This window comes from Tachysurus fulvidraco, chromosome 14, assembly GCF_022655615.1.
Source record: "Tachysurus fulvidraco isolate hzauxx_2018 chromosome 14, HZAU_PFXX_2.0, whole genome shotgun sequence".
Lineage (NCBI taxonomy): Eukaryota > Metazoa > Chordata > Actinopteri > Siluriformes > Bagridae > Tachysurus > Tachysurus fulvidraco.
Genome location: NC_062531.1, coordinates 23,605,076 through 23,623,609, shown reverse-complemented (window position 1 = coordinate 23,623,609; position 18,534 = coordinate 23,605,076). Strand labels below are relative to the sequence as shown.

At 43.0% G+C, this 18,534-nt stretch overlaps 2 protein-coding genes across 6 annotated transcripts; one reads left to right on the top strand and one right to left on the bottom strand.

Moving 5' to 3' along the window:
• Window positions 1-957: 957 nt before the first annotated feature.
• On the bottom strand, window positions 958-12,071 carry fahd2a (fumarylacetoacetate hydrolase domain containing 2A). Of its 4 annotated transcripts, none has more exons than XM_027151523.2 (8): window positions 11,933-12,071; window positions 10,416-10,614; window positions 9,422-9,638; window positions 8,008-8,067; window positions 7,342-7,504; window positions 7,156-7,264; window positions 6,888-6,975; window positions 958-1,282 (listed from the first exon to the last, which is right to left on the bottom strand). In XM_027151523.2, the coding sequence occupies exons 2-8, from the start codon at window positions 10,580-10,582 to the stop codon at window positions 1,220-1,222; spliced, it is 867 nt and encodes a 288-aa protein (XP_027007324.2). In that variant the 5' UTR covers window positions 10,583-10,614; window positions 11,933-12,071; the 3' UTR covers window positions 958-1,219. The 4 variants fall into 4 exon arrangements, with proteins under 4 accessions (XP_027007324.2, XP_027007321.2, XP_027007323.2 ...); XM_027151520.2 differs by having other exon boundaries at window positions 10,416-10,675; window positions 11,933-12,067; XM_027151522.2 differs by having other exon boundaries at window positions 11,840-11,971.
• A 197-nt stretch (window positions 12,072-12,268) lies between these two features.
• On the top strand, window positions 12,269-17,812 carry zgc:152830 (uncharacterized protein LOC767682 homolog). 2 transcript variants are annotated; one of them, XM_027151517.2, is made up of 16 exons: window positions 12,269-12,363; window positions 12,940-12,981; window positions 13,572-13,662; window positions 13,760-13,908; window positions 14,339-14,447; window positions 14,572-14,693; window positions 14,986-15,085; window positions 15,208-15,283; window positions 15,381-15,466; window positions 15,546-15,650; window positions 15,825-15,900; window positions 16,090-16,208; window positions 16,508-16,591; window positions 16,742-16,799; window positions 16,888-17,069; window positions 17,193-17,812. In XM_027151517.2, exons 1-16 carry the CDS (start codon window positions 12,353-12,355, stop codon window positions 17,322-17,324), a joined length of 1,542 nt encoding a protein of 513 aa, XP_027007318.1. In that variant the 5' UTR covers window positions 12,269-12,352; the 3' UTR covers window positions 17,325-17,812. The 2 variants fall into 2 exon arrangements, with proteins under 2 accessions (XP_027007318.1, XP_027007319.1); XM_027151518.2 differs by lacking the exon at window positions 12,269-12,363 and adding an exon at window positions 12,447-12,466.
• Window positions 17,813-18,534: the final 722 nt, after the last annotated feature.

The window sequence follows — 18,534 nt, the reverse complement described above, 5'->3', positions numbered from 1 at the left end:
CAGTGAACACACACACACACACACACAAACCTGGAGCAGTGGGCATCCATTTATGCTGCGGCGCCCGGGAAGCAGTTGGGGGGGGGTTCGGTGCCTTGCTCAAGGGCACCTCACTCGTGGCCAGACCGAGACTCGAACCCACAACCTTTGGGTTACGAATCTGACTCTCTAACCATTAGGCCATGACTGCCCCAAAAATGATGATGATGATGTTGATGATGTTAATGATGAGCTACAGAGCTCATGAACCACTGAACCTCCGATCAGCTCCCGGTGATGCCTCCGGCGCTCTCCAGACACCGCAGTAATCCTTTAAACACCACCACCACCACCCCCTTATACATAAACTGGCTCCTTTCAGATGCAGCTCGGTGAGAGAAATGCTGGCAGACTGGCTGATTGCTGTAGTGCACTAGGTGCTGAGTAAGATCTCCACACACACACACACACACATGGGTGAACAGCACAAGGTCCTCCATAATGGTGAGAGAGATTTGCAGATAAATAGAGGAGAAGAGAAGGAATGAGGCGAATACTAAAACAGGCAGGGAGGGGGGAAAAAGTGGCACGGCTAAGTGCAGGAAAGGAAATTCAGCCTGAAATCCAGACAGCGCTGCAGTTTCACAGTCGTGATAGATCACCCGCTTGAAACACGTTTACGCTTCTCCCGGCCCGTAAAGTCGGATCGATGCACCGACGGAGCAGGTCCTGTGCGTCGTCCTGCCCTCCCAATGAAATACCGCGAGCTCGGCCAGCGCTCTGATGTTAAGTAATATCGTAATTAGTTTCTCGTTGTTCTCGTGTTACGTTTTATAGGAGCCGAATTTCAAAGGAACCGTGCAAGAAACGTAGAAAGAAATACAGACGTTATGCAGCTAAAATACAGGAAGGAAGGTTCCTCTTCCTTCTCCGTTGTTTTGCATTTCATTGTGTTTCAAGAACAAACAAACCAGGATGTGAAAATTTTAGCATTTTAAAGACAGAAAAGAAAAAAAAAAAAATCACACCTTGATTGGAAAAACAAAATAAACCCAAACCCACTAATAATACAGCAGTGCTTATTCCCAACCATAATCAGCAAGAGCGCCATCTCGTGGCCATTCCCCAGTGCAAGTGCCTCAGATTAAGATTACAGAGATCTCTACATTGCATCAGTGAAAATGCGAATCGGTCATTTTCTTCATCCCAGATCGGTGGAGTCAGTGGACCGGCGCCAGAGTCACACCACGGCGTTTCGGATGGATCCGATCTCCTCGATCCAACACTCCACCACGTCTCCTTTCTGTAACACATGCAGAAACATGGACATGAATAGAACAGAAATGAAGAAATCAAGGCTGCAAGGATTACTTCAAATTCGTGATCATGAACCACATCCAGAACTTCATTCTCTTGTGCGTTATAAGCCTTCGGTCCTTCACCCGTGTAAACCTTTAATCCAGACGAAGCGATACTACTCTTCAGAACGGTTACGGAAACGAAGCGAACACTAATCCTGAGCGATAATTACGTTTATGGATTAAAGCACCAGACACGGAGGGGTGTTGGAGGGGGGGGTTGAGATCTGGGGGTGTGGATTAGGTGGGAATATCTTCTAGTCTGTAACGTCATCATAGTTAAAACTGCTTTATAAGGAAGTTACTGGAATAATCAGCACCTTTTTTTTTTTTTTTATCGGTTGTTGTTAATTATTTGATCAGAGCTATTAAAAGCTGCACCTGAACAGCATTGACGTTAATCGTGAACGTTTGCGAAGGGATCCCGAACGTTCCCTGAGGTATCCCGAGAAGGCTACGCTACCGAGTCAGATCACCGGAGCATCCCGTGTTCTCTAGGGATCCACGTTTTCGGTTGGTCTGAGCCGCCAGCTCCCGTGCGATCTGTCAAACAGGGAGGGTGACGACTAACCCCTGCTTAATCCGAGACTCGTCGATCTTTACCGGCTTTGTGAAGTGAAAGGAGCTGCTGTTCATTTCCAGCTGATGTAACATGTACACCCTTTTGAGAGATGCGATCATCCAGAACCTCTTACAGAAGTGTCCATCAGTGACGCTGGACACCGGGACACGGATTAAGAGAACCGTCAGTCTGAAAGCTCTTCCTCGGTTGGGAGGAATTACAGCAAGAAGAGAACAGACTTTTTTTTTTCTTTAAGTATTTCAAGAAGACGCAGGTTTGACGTCTGTCTCTCAGCTGTTCGGATGTCTAGAAGAAATAAGTTAGACCTCCTCGATGCGCGTCTTGAGAAATGGTGGGACCGGTGATGCAGCACTGAAGGATCTCAGGGAGGGAGGTGCGGAGTGGGGAGCGATAAGAGCTTTGAGGGGAACGTCTAGGCTTAAACGTGTAAGACAGCTTCAGTGATTTAAATCTGATCTGAGAAGCTACAGGAAGCCAGTGGAAGGGGAGGAGCAACGGGGTCATGCTGGAGGTCTTCGGCAAACAAGTCACACCGCTGCATTTTGGATCAGTTGCATTGGCAGGTGATTCAGCACAAATGGTAAAGTTCCTTTAAGAGTGACGCAAAACTCAAAGCTACAAGATGAGTTTGAATGGCCGAGCGTAAACAAAACCCGCACGGATTATGCCGATTGACAGGGGCCGTTCTAGGCCTTTCTGCACGGGACCGTTTTTATGAACCCGCACCCGCCCGCTCCCGCTGAATTTCTGACCAGGACCGCCCGCAAGCTGCGTGTTCCACTCCCGCCCGCAATGTTTGTGTCCACTCCCGCGGATTTTTTCTTGAGAGCTTATGAAAATTTTGATTGTATACAAATGATCAGACTAATTATTAGTTCAGGCTAATGTCCAGAATAACAGAATTAAACATGATTGCATTTAAATAAGATAAATTAATACTAAACCAAAGCAACACACCTGACAAAAACATTTGTTTTTTTATGTCCATTGTAAATTAACACTTTTGCACATTTGTCCAGATGTCTGACTCGCCTTGCTTTGCTTTTGTCAAGTAAACAGCCGCTTTAAATCTTCTTCTCAATGTCATGTGTTGACTCCATTCTTATTATTAGGCTACACACCTAAACAATAAAAATTACGTTAAAATGCAGGACGTGTCGTCGATGGGAAAGAAAATTATTTATCAGTTTGATCCAAGAGAGATTTTTTTTTATACTTTGCTTTTACGCGCGTGCGTTGTAGTCTTTCAAAAGTGCGTCATCGGTCTGCTTTGTTAGAACAGAGAAGCTCCGAGTCAGTCAGACCTGGGGGGCGTTTATCTATAACGTTAAACGCAAAGACGGCAACCGAAAGCAGTGAAATGTCACTATTCTTATTACCAGAGTTGTGGCACAAACAAAATATTAATGCATTAAAACAATCCATATAATACTAAATAAAAATAAGAGTTATTGATTTGGTCTTTGTCTTGTGAATATTTGTTTATTAATGACTGCATTCATTAGACACACTGTTTGTAGAGAATGCACACAGACATGAACTGATCTGATTCGAGACTGGCATCATTACATCATGCATAAATGTTTTGGTGTCCACTTTTGCCATTTTAAATAATACCATAACTTTTGGCTTACTATGTAGTCATATAATATATACAGTACAGACCAAAAGTTTGGACACACCATCTTTTCAACAGGACAATGACCCCAAACACACCTCCAGGCTGTGTAAGGGCTATTTGACCATGAAGGAGAGTGATGGGGTGCTGCACCAGATGACCTGGCCTCCACAATCACCGGACCTGAACCCGATCGAGATGGTTTGGGGTGAGCTCGACCTCAGAGTGAAGGCAAAAGGGCCAACAAGTGCTAAGCATCTCTGGGAACTCCTTCAAGACTGTTGGAAGACCATTTCAGGTGACGACCTCTTGAAGCTCACCGAGAGAATGCCAAGAGTGTGCAAAGCAGTAATCAAAGCAAAAGGTTTGAAGAAATTTGAAGAACCTAGAATATGACATATTTTCAGTCGTTTCACACTTTTTTGTTATGTACGTATATAATTCCACACGTGTTAATTCATAGTTTTGATGCCTTCAGTGTGAATCTACAAATTTTCATAGTCATGAAAATAAAGAAAACTCTTTGAATGAGAAGGTGTGTCCAAACTTTTGGTCTGTACTGTATATATAAAATTCTCACTAAGGGCTAAAACCCACTAAAGATGAAATCCTAGAGCCGCCCCTGCCGACTGACGTACGTAGAACGCAGTAGTTCTCTTTAATCCCAGGTCTATCGTTAGAGGATCTTCATCTGATAATCTACCACGTACGACATATCACACAGTCTTAAATCCTTAACAGTTCGGATCTCGTACAGTCCGATACCAATCTGAAAAGACCGTTGCCGTAAACGCAGTCTAAATCCAACTCGCACCGGAGAAAAAGACGAACTTTCCCGAGCTAAACTTTGATATCTCAAAATCCAGACACAGCATGAAGGATTAAAGCTGAAAACGTTGTACCGACGTCAGACGGGTTTATAGTAACATATCGAGAGAAAAACGTAACGAGTCTTAGGGATTTTTTTTTTAAATGATTTTCTTATCCATGTCTTTATTAAATAGTTCAAATTTCACTCCTGTCTTTGTTTTGTTATGTCTGCGAGCTGCGAGATATTACGATGTCTCCGTGTTACCTCGGACACGTCTACTCTTCTGCCGTATAATAATAAAAAAAACTTTCCGTAAACACTTGTGGCGTTTCGAGTGCTGACTTTAAAACCTGCTAATTGAACACATTCTGTAGCGCACACACTCAAAAAAAACTTTAACTCTCGGGCCCCCAGAAATAATTTGCGCTCGACTGTTGTATAAATTACCTTCCTAATGACTTGCGATTGATGTCAAAGTCGTTTCATGACGAGAAAATATCGGTCGCAAATGAAACCTGCCACGTGGTGGCTGCCTGCCACTCGAGCGAGCGCGTGCCAAGTCTCCGTGGTGCTGAACGACAGCCAATGTTAACAGGATCTAATTGGGGGAAATTAGTAGCGTGATGAAGGTTTAAATTTAATCACAGTGGAGGGACAGAACAGAAGCTGATGTTCTCCCTGTAGGCTGCGCTGCTGCATACCAATCTACTGTTAGAGACCTGAGAGGCAATCACGCTCCAGACGCCATCCACTACGCTCTCGTACCCGGATCGTATCGTGTTCGGATTAACTCCGGCCCTTTCGGCTCTTCACTACGTTTTCTCAATTAATCAGTGCTGGGGCAATTTGCCTGTAACGCACACGTAGCCTTAGAACCGTTCTTGTCGTGTCCGTGTTCATCATCGAGTGTCTTTGTCGTGTCTCACTCCACAGTGGACGTTAATATGAAGCTCGTATGAACGTTTTAAAGGGCTTTGAGAATTAGTAACGGTTCGTAAGTGTTTGTTTGCATGTATTTCTGTATTCTGTAGAAAAGTTCCCCAAAAAAAGAAACGGATATTATTTCTACCCTCAAAGTAAATCGTGACATCAATGACATCAAAATTGTGCTCTCTGAGACGCTCAAAGTTCTTCATAAACATCTAAAATCTGAAGGTGTTTATCTTCAGACACTAAAATGGGGGATGTGGTAGCTCTAGCCTAGTGGTTAAGGTGTTGGGCTACCATTCGGAAGGTTGTGAGTTCGATTCCTACGTCCACCAAGCTGCCAGTGTTGGGCCCTTGAGCAAGGCCCTTAACTCTCAATTTGCTCAGCTGTATAAAAATGAGAAAAATGTAAGTCGCTCTGGATAAGGGCGTCTGCTAAATACTGTAAATGTAAATATTCTGTGTATCAACAGAGGGAGAAACTCGCGTCTCACGCTAAAAGACGACAAGAGAAAATGTCTCAGTCCATTTAGCCAGTGTAAGGGTTAAAACACGGTGTGTGTGTGTGTGTGTGTGTGTTCTCTCTCTACAGTACTTTGACTAGCATGTGCTGTACGTTCTGCTTTTTGTGTAATTACACTACTGATTAATTTAGTTTGCAGCTCCATGGGATAAATGAACACGACCGTGATCAATAATGGTGATTGATTAATTGTGCATGATGGCAGTTCTGACTAATGACCGAATGCAGTATTTTCAGAATTATAACGACACCCCCACCCCCCACCCGGAACCCCCACTATGCAGTCGCTGGGATCTGTTTATTTTAGTTTTAGCTTATTGATGACCGTTAACTGCAGACAGACGTCACACGGCAGAAGCAGGAGTCTTTAAGGCTGGGTTTTAGAAGCCGTACAGAGCATTCGGGTGCATCGGACTGAGCGGTTTTATTCACCTCACAAGATAATTAACGAGAAATATTATGCAAAAGATTACCTGTTTTTGGGGGGGATAACAGACAGACAGACAGACAGACAGACAGACAGACCAGCAAATAGACAAAGAGACAGATTAGATAGACAGACAGAGAGAGAGAGAGAGAGATAGATAGATAGATAGATAGATAGATAGATAAACAGTAGACAGACAGACAGATAGATAGATAAACAGATAGATTAGATAGATGGATAGATAGATAGACAGACAGATAGATAGATTAGATAGATACTTTATTGATCCCAGAGGAAATTGAAGACACCTGATCCAAAAGTTTCTGACTTTCTTATTTCATTCATTTCTCTGTAGTTTGTGTCTCCAGAATCTCAAAGTAAGGGTCTGTACAGACGTCGCTGCCTCGGCAGGAGGGAACGCCGGCCCTGTGACCTCTAAACTCGGTTCTGTAATCGCTTCGTTCTGCACCGTTTGGAACGTCATCAAACGTCAGACGTGACAAACGACTCCCTAAAACAGTCATCACCGAGGGCACGTCTTAACGTTCCAGAGGAATTTATTCACGGATTAAAAATGTGACCGTTTCTCTGCGGCCATGGGTTTTGTAATATAATGTTTTTCAGAGGATTGGAGGACCGAACGGAGAAGACGCTTCCTCACCTTTAGGAAGACGGGTGGCTTTCTGAACACGCCCACTCCTGGAGGCGTGCCCGTCAGAAACACGTCGCCTGGGTACAGCGTCACGAACCTGCGTTCGAGACGAAGAAAAGGTGAACAGAAGACAACAATAACGAGGCCCTGACAAGTCTCAGTGCTCGCAGGTGTGAACTGCTCACAGTTTACTACCTGAACACCACGATTCCTGCACCAGTACTGGTCTGAGTGCATCTCTACAGAGTCAGAACCTCCTCAACAACAAGATACGTACTGTGAGACCCACGCAACCAGCTTCTCCGTCTTGAAGATCAGCTGATCGGTGTTGCTTTCCTGAACGACGTCTCCGTTAACCAGGCAGCGGATCCCCAGATTGTGGACGTCTGAGTTAAAAACAACACATTGCGGCTGAGCGATTCACAACCTTTCACACCAGATTTCCTCACCGGACCACACCTACCCTTCAGCGCTGCCGTGGTAACGAGGGCAGGCCCGAGCGGACAGAACGTGTCGAACGTTTTCCCCAGAAGCCACTGCTTGCCGTTCCTCATCATCTGCCAGTCGCGGGCGCTGACGTCGTTGGCTACGGTGAAGCCGGCGACGTGACCGAGAGCATCCTCCTCCTGAGGAAGACAGACATGAGCGGAAAAGAAAAGAGTTTGGTATGATTTTGTCTTCACGGCGAACGGAGAAGAGATGAGATTAACGTCCGAGGTTTGTTTTGACTCGAACGGCTACAAACGTAAAGAAAGGAAGTCAATTTCTCGCAAAACTTTAACCAGACGTACTGATGTGGGACATCACACAGTGTCACTCACTGTAACTGATAGATAGATAGATAGATAGATAGATAGATAGATAGATAGATAGACAGATAGATAGATAGATAGACAGATAGATAGATAGATAGATAGATAGATAGATAGATAGATAGATAGACAGACAGACACACAGTAACTCAATAGACCCATGAAGCTATAAACCAGGAACATCTTGTACGTATCTTACACATTAAAATGAATATAAATTTATATTAAATTATATTAAATATTAATTTTTAGATATAGAAAAAATAAAGTCTTTTTTTTTTTATCTGCTATGTTCAACATTACGTGCTCCGACTCGCCTTTATGTGCTTTCCTTTTTTCCCGATCACAAAAGCCAGCTCCACCTCCCAGTCCACCTCCTGGAAAAGACGGAAAGACGAGCGCAGTTAGTTAAGGACGTGTCACTCGGTCATCACCTGCCTTCTAGATTAGCAAAGATGAGAATGTTCAGACCTCAGACCTCGGGGGAAATAAAACTTAAAAAAAAAACATGTTTTTCATTCCTGATGAAGTAAAAACATCTCACAGTTAATCAGCCAGGATTGTCCTGAAGCTGTGAGTCTAAAAATATGGGCGCTTTATATAGCCAGCACTGTGATCACACAGACCTGCTTATTTGCCAGCATCGGTTTTTTCGAAATATGTTCAGAGCTAAAAACGGCCAGAGCTTCATCCTGTAGCTGAAATCACGTTTAGTTCCTCAGCATGGATCCATCCATCACGCTGCACCAGCCTCGGGACTCCACCAGGAGGTGTGGCCTAATCTTTAATGATGAATTATACAGAAGAAGTGATGGAGATTTGCGCCAATGAAATGTTTCGGTCACGAACGACGCGCCTCGTTCATCAGACCGGACACGGATCCGATTTATTTTCAATTCGATTTATTTACGTCGGTCTCGAAGCAGCTTTAAAGGAGTCTAAAAATTTGAAAGGTTAAAAATTCAGTAACTATTATCTCTAACTTGTGAGTTAGAATACGTCATGTTCGTGGATATCCTTGTTGAGTTCTCAGAGTTTCAACTCCATACATGGGGAAAAAAATAAATTAACACTAGCTATTCTGCCAGTCGCTGTACTATAAAGTCTCCGGGACGCGTTCCTGTCCTACTCCAGGTTGCCATAGCAACGATGGAGCGACTCCGGCGTTCCGCTTTCGACATCGGATCGATTTCCTCGCTGCTTGTGATGATAGAACAGGGACGTTTGGTGTTTGGGTATAAAGTTCTACATTTTTTCCTTTCCCAGGACTTCAGTCACTTTGTCTCTGTATATGTGAACGTATAATTGTGTGTGTGTGTGTGTGTGTGTGTGTGTGAGAGAGAGATAGGTCACGCTTCAGTGGCTGAGCTACATTACTCTGAATTTCACACACACACACACACACAGCATTAAGAAAACACACTCTCAGCATTTAGTCTTCATTCTGTTTTCAGCTCTGTGAGCATTTCCTTTTATGCGGTTTTGTTGGAGTCCCTCGACGTAAATCAGCTTTGCTGTGACGTCGCTCGATAATTTAATCGACATCCACCGGAGAATACAAAGAAAGCTGATGTAAATCTGATGGGAATTTTGGTTTGTTATATGGAGTGTGTGCGTCGCTGTAATATTAGTTCGCTAGAAATTCGTTAGAACTCTCCCACAATCAAATCGCACAATGAACTTTGGTTGGTTCAGACTGAGGCTAGTTGTACATGAGGTGCTGGTTGTGACCTGGCTCTCGCTTGGAAGCTGGATGTCGTCATAGGGACCCGTGATGGCGGAGGGAAACTTGCTGAAGATGATAGGCTCGGTGGGGATGGGGGCGTTCTGCTCCAGACAGTGGTCTCTGTAGTTCATACCCACACACACCACCTTGTCCGGACCGGTGATCGGAGACAGGAGCTGGATATCGGAGCGAGGGAGAACACACTCGCCGCTGGACACGGCTCTGAAACGCAAATTCGTTCGGTAACGAAGCGAACATTCAGGTTATAGACTGAACACCGTGACGGGGGCGAATGCACATCATACGCATGACATCACAGTTACCTCATACAGATCGATTAAACTGATTAAAAATCATATCGGACCTCGTGATATAAAACGATGTGGTCAAGGATGACAGATTAAAGACTTTGTGACTATAGTAGAAATCTCACACTTCCAGTAGCTCGAGTGTGTTACTTAGACACAGAGAACGTTTGTCTAACTGATATTAATTACAGTAGGTGAATTTTAACAGATAATATTGATCTTAAAGCCAGAGAACAAAGATGAAATCAGGTTTTAATCATTCACTTGTTAGCTTTAGTTAAGTCTTTAATTTGCTGACTGATTAAAGCCGAATCGTTAAATAGATATTTAAAAAAACAAAAACAAAAAAAACTTACTTGTTACACTTTCTAACCATTCACTGATGCTATAGACTTTGCTGTTTAAAGGTTAAGAGTCGGAATTTTCACTCAAGCAACAAGCAACTCGGTAAAAGTTGAATGTTAAAAACCGTTTTACTCGAATAACCGATATTCTGTAAGCAAAGAGCTCCCTCTAGTGGCTGACAGGGTGTATTGCGACATGATTGTTTTAAAAGCCTGATATCGATTGTTTATGATTCATGTTTTAGTCATTTGATTGTTAAATGTAGTTTAAATCTAGACAACTAAACCTAAATAAAATGATTAGTTCTAAGATGATTTATAAGTGATTTCACAAGGTCCTACTCCACCTCTGAGCGCACTCCATGCCCTTCTCTCCCAGTTCCAAGAACTCTCTCATGGTGGAAGGTACGGACTGATCGAAAGCCTTCAGGTCGACCACGCAGCCGTTCTCTCTCTCCACGCCGACCCTCACGCTTCCCACGTCGCCGTGTCGAAAGAACTGGACCAAGCGCATGCTGGCTGAGGTGAGAGTGCGCGTGCCTGAGCCTACAGAAAACACATGACTGAGTCTCCTCAAACTGAGACACGAGCCCCAGACCACCCTCATCTACACACACACACACACACACAGGGGTGAAGGAACACAGTGAGAAAGAAACGAAAGAGAGGACATCAGGCGCAGAAAAAAGTCAGAGAGAAAGACTTAAGAAACTGTATAAACAAAAGTGTGGATGATTAAATATCTTTTTATTTAATGAAAGAGACATGGCTCAAGTTTATTAGAAAATCCAATATAACACCGAACACATGACATACAAGTACTATTGCATCATAAAACACAGCAGCAAGAGCCAATCAGATTCCAGGATGCAAATGATACCCGTATTGTTTTTTTTTTTCAATTTGCATATTCATGTTTAGTATGTGTAGATACTAAATTGTGTATTCACTAATCCCACGAACGTATATCACAGATAAACGCCTTAGCCGTATAAAGTTATTGATTCATAACCCAATCGTGGTGTTGATTAGTTTTCTGTCATTCAGGCTGTAATTCAAATCACAACCAATAATAATAATAATAATAATAATTTCTGATCATTTTCTCATTATATATAATATTTTATCACATAGCAGGTTTTATAAACTTTTTCAATGAGGTGTTCGAGGATGTACATCATCAGGGTATCGGCGATAAAGAAGATACAGAATCGCTGATACCCCAACGATCTACATTCTCGAACATCCTTCGAAACAAAAGCCTTGAAGGATTTTCAAGGATGTTCATCATTAGGGTATCAGCGATCTTCTCTATCGCTGATACCCCAATGATGATGTACATCCTTCAAGGCTTTTTTTTTGTCAAACTCAGTTTTCTGTAAGATGATTAATATTTAAGGAAGGAGTCTCCAGTTTAAGTAGTTTTTTTTTTTTTGACAAAGAAAATGATTTAGGACAAAGAACGCTGGCAACCTGCAGGGTTGATTGATTGATTGATTGATTGATTGATTGTCTTACTGACTTCAGCATAGAAAATAAGAGGCTGGTGAAGGAGAAGTTGTTTATACTGAGCAGGTACAGGAACTAACTTTTGTGGATGTTCCACAACATTAAATCACCATATAAACGAGAAACTTGACACGTCGTTCATTAATAAATGAAGAATATTCGTTGTAAACAGATTAAAATGAGACGCTGTTATTGGAAAACAATCCGTTCAACATCACAAATAACACCGTGTCTATTAGCCATATAACAGCTCGTGACCTACCTGAGATTCAGACTCATTTAAGACACTTGTGTCCACATGGTCTCACGATCCGTGAACCTTTGGACAGCGGTAAGAGTCACAGTAAACACTCACCTTTATAAAGTAGTTCTCTTGTCTGAAATGAACCTTTTTTAACTCTCACTTCCGGGTTGTAGTCCCATCGAGAAAGATCTGTGCTTCAACGAGATTAAGCGATGATATTATCAGGCTTGTTGTTTGTGATAACAATCGAGATGTCGCTTGCAACCATAAAAAAATAGACAAATATAATTTGCGGTTGTTTTTTTTTCTCTGGTTCGTTTCTGAATTTTTGTAAACTACATATCCCATGAAGCAGCGCGGTGACGCGTTCTTACGTCACCTGACCGCTCGTCCTCATTGGTTCGACGTCCTGTACGTAGTGCACTTGACCAGCTGCTGTGCTCCATATCACACGTAGGGCGCTTATATAGGGCGCAGCACGGCTATTGGGACCGAGCCATTTTCTCTTGCTGTGAGGAGAAAGACAGCGTCATGGCTTTGAGGTAAAGATGGCTAAACGTTTAATAAACGATGTGTATCTTAAATGAGGTAACGTTTAATGGCGCGTGTTAGACGGACGTGTTTAGCTTTTGTGTTGTGAATGAGGTGGATATTGTTTGTTTTGTTTACTTTGATTTCTTTACTTTGTTCTTTTTTCTGTTTCATTTAACTTGCATGTGATGTTAGTGTGAAATCAAAACTTATGTTGTGTATGTTTTCTTGTATGATTAAAAAAAACATTACTGTGAGCATTTGTCTTAAACGGGCTTCACTTCATGTGGAATCATGTATGTGATTCGTGAGTGAATCATGTATGTGATTCGTGAGTGAATCATGTATGTGATTCGTGAGTGAATCATGTATGTGATTCGTGAGTGAATCATGTATGTGATTCGTGAGTGAATCATGTATGTGATTCGTGAGTGAATCATGTATGTGAATCGTGAGTGAATCATGTATGTGAATTTACCTTTTGTACATATTTAATTTTCAGAGTTATATATATTCATGTGTTGTTTTTTTGCACGTCCTACCCATTTATGTGCATAAAATAAACCTGTCTTTATTTATATCCCCAGTGTACAGCCTGTTCAGTGGACCGCCGACTACAAGGACAAAAGGTAAGTAATTAAAAGGACGAAGGTCTTTCGCTTAGTGCTTCGTTGTCAGATACAAATACGTTAGACTTTACACTCGTGAGCTATCGGATCAGACACTGCTGACGTCTGCGAGACGTTTAGACTCAGACGAATCTTGTAGTCTCGCTTCCTCAATAACCATGCTGACTAATCCATCATCTTCTTCCTTATCTACTATATCCTACTCCGTCAGATTCTGTGCTGCTTATATCTCTAAATCGCTATTAGTAATCAAATAACTGATCACATAGGATAAAGTTTGTTTTCTGTAGGATGTTTGCATCTTCACGTAACGCTTGGTTTCTCACTTGTTTTGTATCTTCCGAGTTCTACAAGAGGATAGAATAGAGACATGAAACACTGCATTTCTTTCAGTTTCATTTCACATTCGTTTTTCCCTCAGCTACATCTCAAGTACGTCTGATCTGTAACTTGTAACATTGTGAAGATTTAGTTTCCCATATCTTTAGTATGACGAAACCTCCCAGATTGAGGAGTGTTTGAGGAACTGAGTTTTATAATACTCCTTTGTAGCAGGAGAGAACAAAAAAGTAAAACATCTGTGTTCACAGTTACGACGGCGTCCTTTTGGTGGCACAGAACTTCGATGGCCTTCCCAGTGAGCTGGAGGACCTGAAAGCTGCTTTAAAGGAGTATAGTACTGTGAGTTCTCTCACACACACACACACACATGCGCACACACAAACACAGCTGTAGAAGCATTGACTGAACTGTTCTCTCTTCCTCCTGTCTCACTCAGGTGGACAACTCACTGGTGGACAATGTGGTCGTCCTGAAGGCTGTCGGTTTGCCCGGAGACAGGCTGGTGTTCTCCCCCACAGGACCCCTCAACCGGGACTACGATGACGTCAGGCGCTTCAGCGAAGCCGCCGAGAAGGGCATCAAGAGGTCAGCAGATCAGCACGCCAGCTCTTAGATCGTTCTTCACTGGAGAAGAACCTTATCCCACATTCCATTATCCTTTTCCTACATTGTAGTTTTGCTAAATTACTCGAGTTAATTTGCTACAGCATCTCTGACAGGGTTTAACATTTATTTAGTGTGTCTGGAAGCCCCAGAGTCAGAGATAAAGCTTTAACCCAGGATGACCGGAGCATAAGAGCATCCAGACTCTTTATAGCTGCTAGGATGTTCCACAGCATTAAATAAAAAAAAAGTATAAGGTTCTGCACTGGCTTTAATCGCTGTGGTATAAGATTACTCAAACACAGTTACAGGAAAAGAATCCGCTCCGTTCTGGTTGCTCATTTGCACCGTTCCATAATGCTGCAGTAGCAGCTCCGGGTTTAGATACTGACCTGATGTCTGGTTTGATCAGGGCGATGAAGGCGGGTATGCAGCGTCCCCTGCTGGTGTGTCCTGCACACAGCACTTATAAGATGAACACCTTGGCGGCCGTTCTGGGAGCCTTACACGCTCTGTACCTGGTGAGTGCTCTGCTTCTGCTCTTCTGTCTAATTACTGAGGTGTGTGTGTGTGTGTTAAAAAAAAAGTACTGCTGTATTTCTTATTGTAATGTCTTTTTTTTGTGTGTGTGTGTGTGTGTGTAAGCCCCTCGAGCTGCGGGAGGTGAAATCTTCACCTTATAAAGTGGCAGTGTTGGGTGTGTGGGTGAAAGACAAGGCTGAGGGTGACGACTTCATCCAGCTCGCCACAGCTTTGGAGAGCGGAAGGTGAGTGTAGGTGCATGAGTGTGTGTGTGTGAGATTATTGTACATCACAAGCAATTTAGCCAAGCTGAAGTGAAGTCACTTGTGTAACAAGGTTCAGCTGTATCACTGCCTCCAGTGAAACTGTACAGTATCTACAGCACATCTACTGTAACGGTGCTCATTGTTTATTTGTTTTAGTGAGTGCACAGGTGAAAGATTTTCTAGACTATTAACTTGGAAACTAGTTTTTCTGACTCAACACTTTCTTTGTGTGTGTGTGTGTGTGTGTGTGTGTGTGTGTGTGTGTTTGTAGGGTAGTGTATCGGGACATCGGCGGCTCCGATCCAGAGCGTATGGCTGCACCACGTGTAGCTGATTACGTGCAGGAAGTGTTCAAGGACACCTGCGTACAGGTTAAATACACCACTGCAGTGTAGAACTACCAACACTTACTGCTTATTATTATTATTATTATTGTTATTATTATTACTACAGAGTCTCACTGTATGTTTCTCTCTCTCTCACACACACACAGGTGAAGGTGGTGAGTGATTTGAGGACACTGGAGAAGGAGTATCCGTGTTTAGCTGCAGTTAATCGCTGTGCTAACAGTAAGAGTTTTATCAGGATGTTGTAGTATTTTTGTATTATACAATAATTACAACTTTCAGTCATCTGTGTGTGTGTGTGTGTGTGTGTGCCATGCAGATGTGCAACGTCATCAGGCACGAGTGATTCATCTTGAGTATTGTGGGGAAGGAACCATTCAGGAGACACTTATGCTGGTGGGCAAGGTGAGAGTGTGTCCCTGTCCCTGTCATTGTCCATGTCTGTGTCCCTGTCCGTCATGCTAACTGTGGTGTTGTGCCGCAGGGCATCACTTATGACACGGGGGGAGCCGACATCAAGGCTGGAGGATTCATGGCTGGCATGCACAGGGATAAGTGTGGATCTGCTGCTGTAGCTGGCTTCTTCCAGGTGTGTGTGTGTGTGTGTGTGTGTTTTTAGTAGATAGTAAGTGTAATCTTACTATTTGTAAAATTTAAAGTCACTGTTAACTCAATAGATGTAATTGACATTTCATGATCATTTTATTTTTTGTTTTTGTTTTGTTTTTTGTTTCATGTCATGTTTCTTTCCTTTCTGTTTCAGACCCTGAGCAAGCTGAAGCCCAAACATCTGAAGGTTGTAGGTTCCATGGCGATGGTGCGCAACAGTGTGGGTTCAGGTGGGCTTCTGTTACCCAGGCTGTGTGTGTGTGGGGTGTGGGGGGTTTTATTCAGCACTTATTTCTTCAAATGCTGACTGAGTCTGTGTAGTCTCTCCCTCCTCCTCCTCCTACTCTTCACTTTCTCCTTTTATTTGGGTGCTTATAGAGCACGCAAGACACAAATCGTGTGTGTGTTTGTGTTTACAGACTGCTACGTGGCTGATGAGCTGATCGTATCTCGAGCTGGACGCAGGGTACGTGTTGGAAACACTGACGCTGAAGGGCGCATGGTCATGGTGGACCTGCTCTGTGAGATGAAAGAAAAGGTACACACACATGCACACGCACACACACACACACTAATCCAGCTGTTTAAATCTGTATTGAAATGGTTGAACGGTCCTACAAGTTTTAGTATCAGTGTGTGTAAAAAAAAAGACAATGGCATTATGTCATCTTTAGGATTTGTTTTTAGGGACCACATTTTTTAAAAAAAATTTAAAAACCCACCTGAAATATAATCTTTTAGAAGGTTAAAAAGTGCATTAGATAAGTTTTATAAGTGTGTGTGTGTGTGTGTGTGTGTGTGTGTGTGTGTGTGTGTGTGTGTGTGTGTTTTTCTTAGGCAGTGAACGAAGTCTCTCCACATCTGTTCACCATCGCCACCCTGACCGGTCACGCCATAAGAGCCATGGGACCCAATTACTCTGTAATTTCAGTTACACTTCTATTGTGTCAAACAGTGTCCTTAAATTGCACTTAAAAAGAAACACACTTAATTCTACACACTCTCTACCTTAAGGGCTTTGTTAGCTGTTTTTAAAGCTGTAAATAACACTAATAACACCGGTGTGTTTAGATCATCATGGATAACGGAGCGGCACGTCGCGAAGACAATGCCTTAAAGTGGCAGAAAGGTACAAAGAGTTTTGTATTTAATGTGTGTTGGAACTTACCATATGCTGTTCGCACTTATTTATGCGTGTGTGTGTGTGTGTGTGTCAGCGGGAGAGGTTTTGGGAGACGTGTTCGAAGTGTCCACTATCCGTAGGGAGGATTACGAGTTCCACAAAGGGAAGTCTGAGTACGAGGACGTCCTACAGAGTAACAATCTGCCCTCTTCTGCCACGCCACGTGGACACCAGGCTCCTGCAGCCTTCCTCATCATGACCTCCGGCTTAGACAAGGTACACACTGATAAAGTGCACACGCCAATGGTCGTCTCATGTCACATTCACAATGACTAAACAAAATCACACCCCTCTCTCTCTCTCTCTCTCTCTCTCTCCGTCTCTCTCTCTCACACACAGCATGGAGTGGACTCTGAGAAACCTCTCCCCTATTCTCATATCGACATTGCTGGTTCCAGTGGTCCTTTCCCAGGAGTCCCTACTGGAGCTCCTCTTCTCGCCATGGCAATCAAATACATCCTTCAGAAGTGACGTGCCTCCCATCCATCATTTCACTTCACGGTCCCTGCCGTCCGTGTCCATTTAATCCATTTCAAGTATTCGTGTATCCTGTGAAATCCTATTCTTCTATGAATTACGACTTCTGTCTTCCATCAACACAATGCTGTAAACGAAACAGCGAGAACTGACCCGCATTTACACTTAACCCATTAAATGGTCCGGGTTTATATCTGACGTGTGAAAACATGTGGTTCGGTTCCAGCTTGTGATGGTCCTCACGTCAGTTTTTTCATCTACATATGTATAATTCGCTAAGTCTGTGTTATTGAAGTGCTATCACTCCATCCCCAGTCTCATCCCTACAGTCCTTTCCCTCTCACCTTTCCTGAACAAGATCTGTACAAAAAAAAACAACAACTCAGGGATGACGATAAATTTGAAAAGTGCATTTTGTACAACTTGCTTTGTTGTGTATGAACCACATAAATCTCAAATAAATCTGTGGCAAGAAAAAAAAACAAGCTTGTGGTTTTTAACGAGTCCATGCAAAGAGGCAGGAAGTTCAGAATTAAACTAGAATGTACATTTCCTGAAGAAAATGTGAATGGTGCTTGCACGTGGCAAGTTCCCCTCATCGGGCTGAGTGTTTTGATACATGACATGTCCATGTTGTGCAAACTTTTTGATTTTGCTTACTTTGGGGGCGGGGCTACACGTGACATCAGTTCCCCTCATCGGGCTGAGTGTTTTGATACATGACATGTTCATGTTGTGCTAACGTTTTGATTTCGCTTATTTTGGGGGCGGGGCTACACGTGATGTCACATGAATACCCGGTGGATGCCAATACTTTTGGACAAAAGTTGCTACTGAAATTAAACTTTGTCCAGAGTAAGGTCCTAAAGGAGCTGGTCAAGGTTGTTGTAAATCGCTCAAAAACTTGCCGAGTCATAAACCTCCAAAATTTATAATGGAAGTCTATGGGGAAAAAAGCCACTTTGAGCTTCCGTACGAGGAATCCCGGATTTCTGATCGCTTATAAAAGTCATAGCACACCTCTCTTCAATGAGCCAGTTGATTTGACACCTCAGTCATGGGGTTAGGACAAAAGCTGCGGGACAAGTTACGCGCCGAAGTTTTGCCCGGCACAATAACAAGAATGTTGCTTTGCAAGCACCATTAATAGCAAGGGCTAGTTCAGCATTAAGAAATAATGATCTGATATCTGCACACCATGATA

What these genes read in the sequence shown, in the direction of transcription:
- fahd2a (XM_027151520.2), bottom strand. Translation starts at nt 10,675, where the DNA reads ATGAGGGTGGTCTGGGGCTCGTGTCTCAGTTTGAGGAGACTCAGTCAT. An exon ending in GGCATGGAGTGCGCTCAGAG is followed by an intron (nt 9,639 to 10,415) that starts GTGGAGTAGGAC and finishes TTTGCGTTTCAG; the next exon opens with AGCCGTGTCCAGCGGCGAGT. An exon ending in TACCACGGCAGCGCTGAAGG is followed by an intron (nt 7,265 to 7,341) that starts GTAGGTGTGGTC and finishes TTTTTAACTCAG; the next exon opens with ACGTCCACAATCTGGGGATC.
- zgc:152830 (XM_027151517.2), top strand. An exon ending in GCCGAGAAGGGCATCAAGAG is followed by an intron (nt 13,909 to 14,338) that starts GTCAGCAGATCA and finishes TGGTTTGATCAG; the next exon opens with GGCGATGAAGGCGGGTATGC. An exon ending in AGTTAATCGCTGTGCTAACA is followed by an intron (nt 15,284 to 15,380) that starts GTAAGAGTTTTA and finishes TGTGCCATGCAG; the next exon opens with ATGTGCAACGTCATCAGGCA.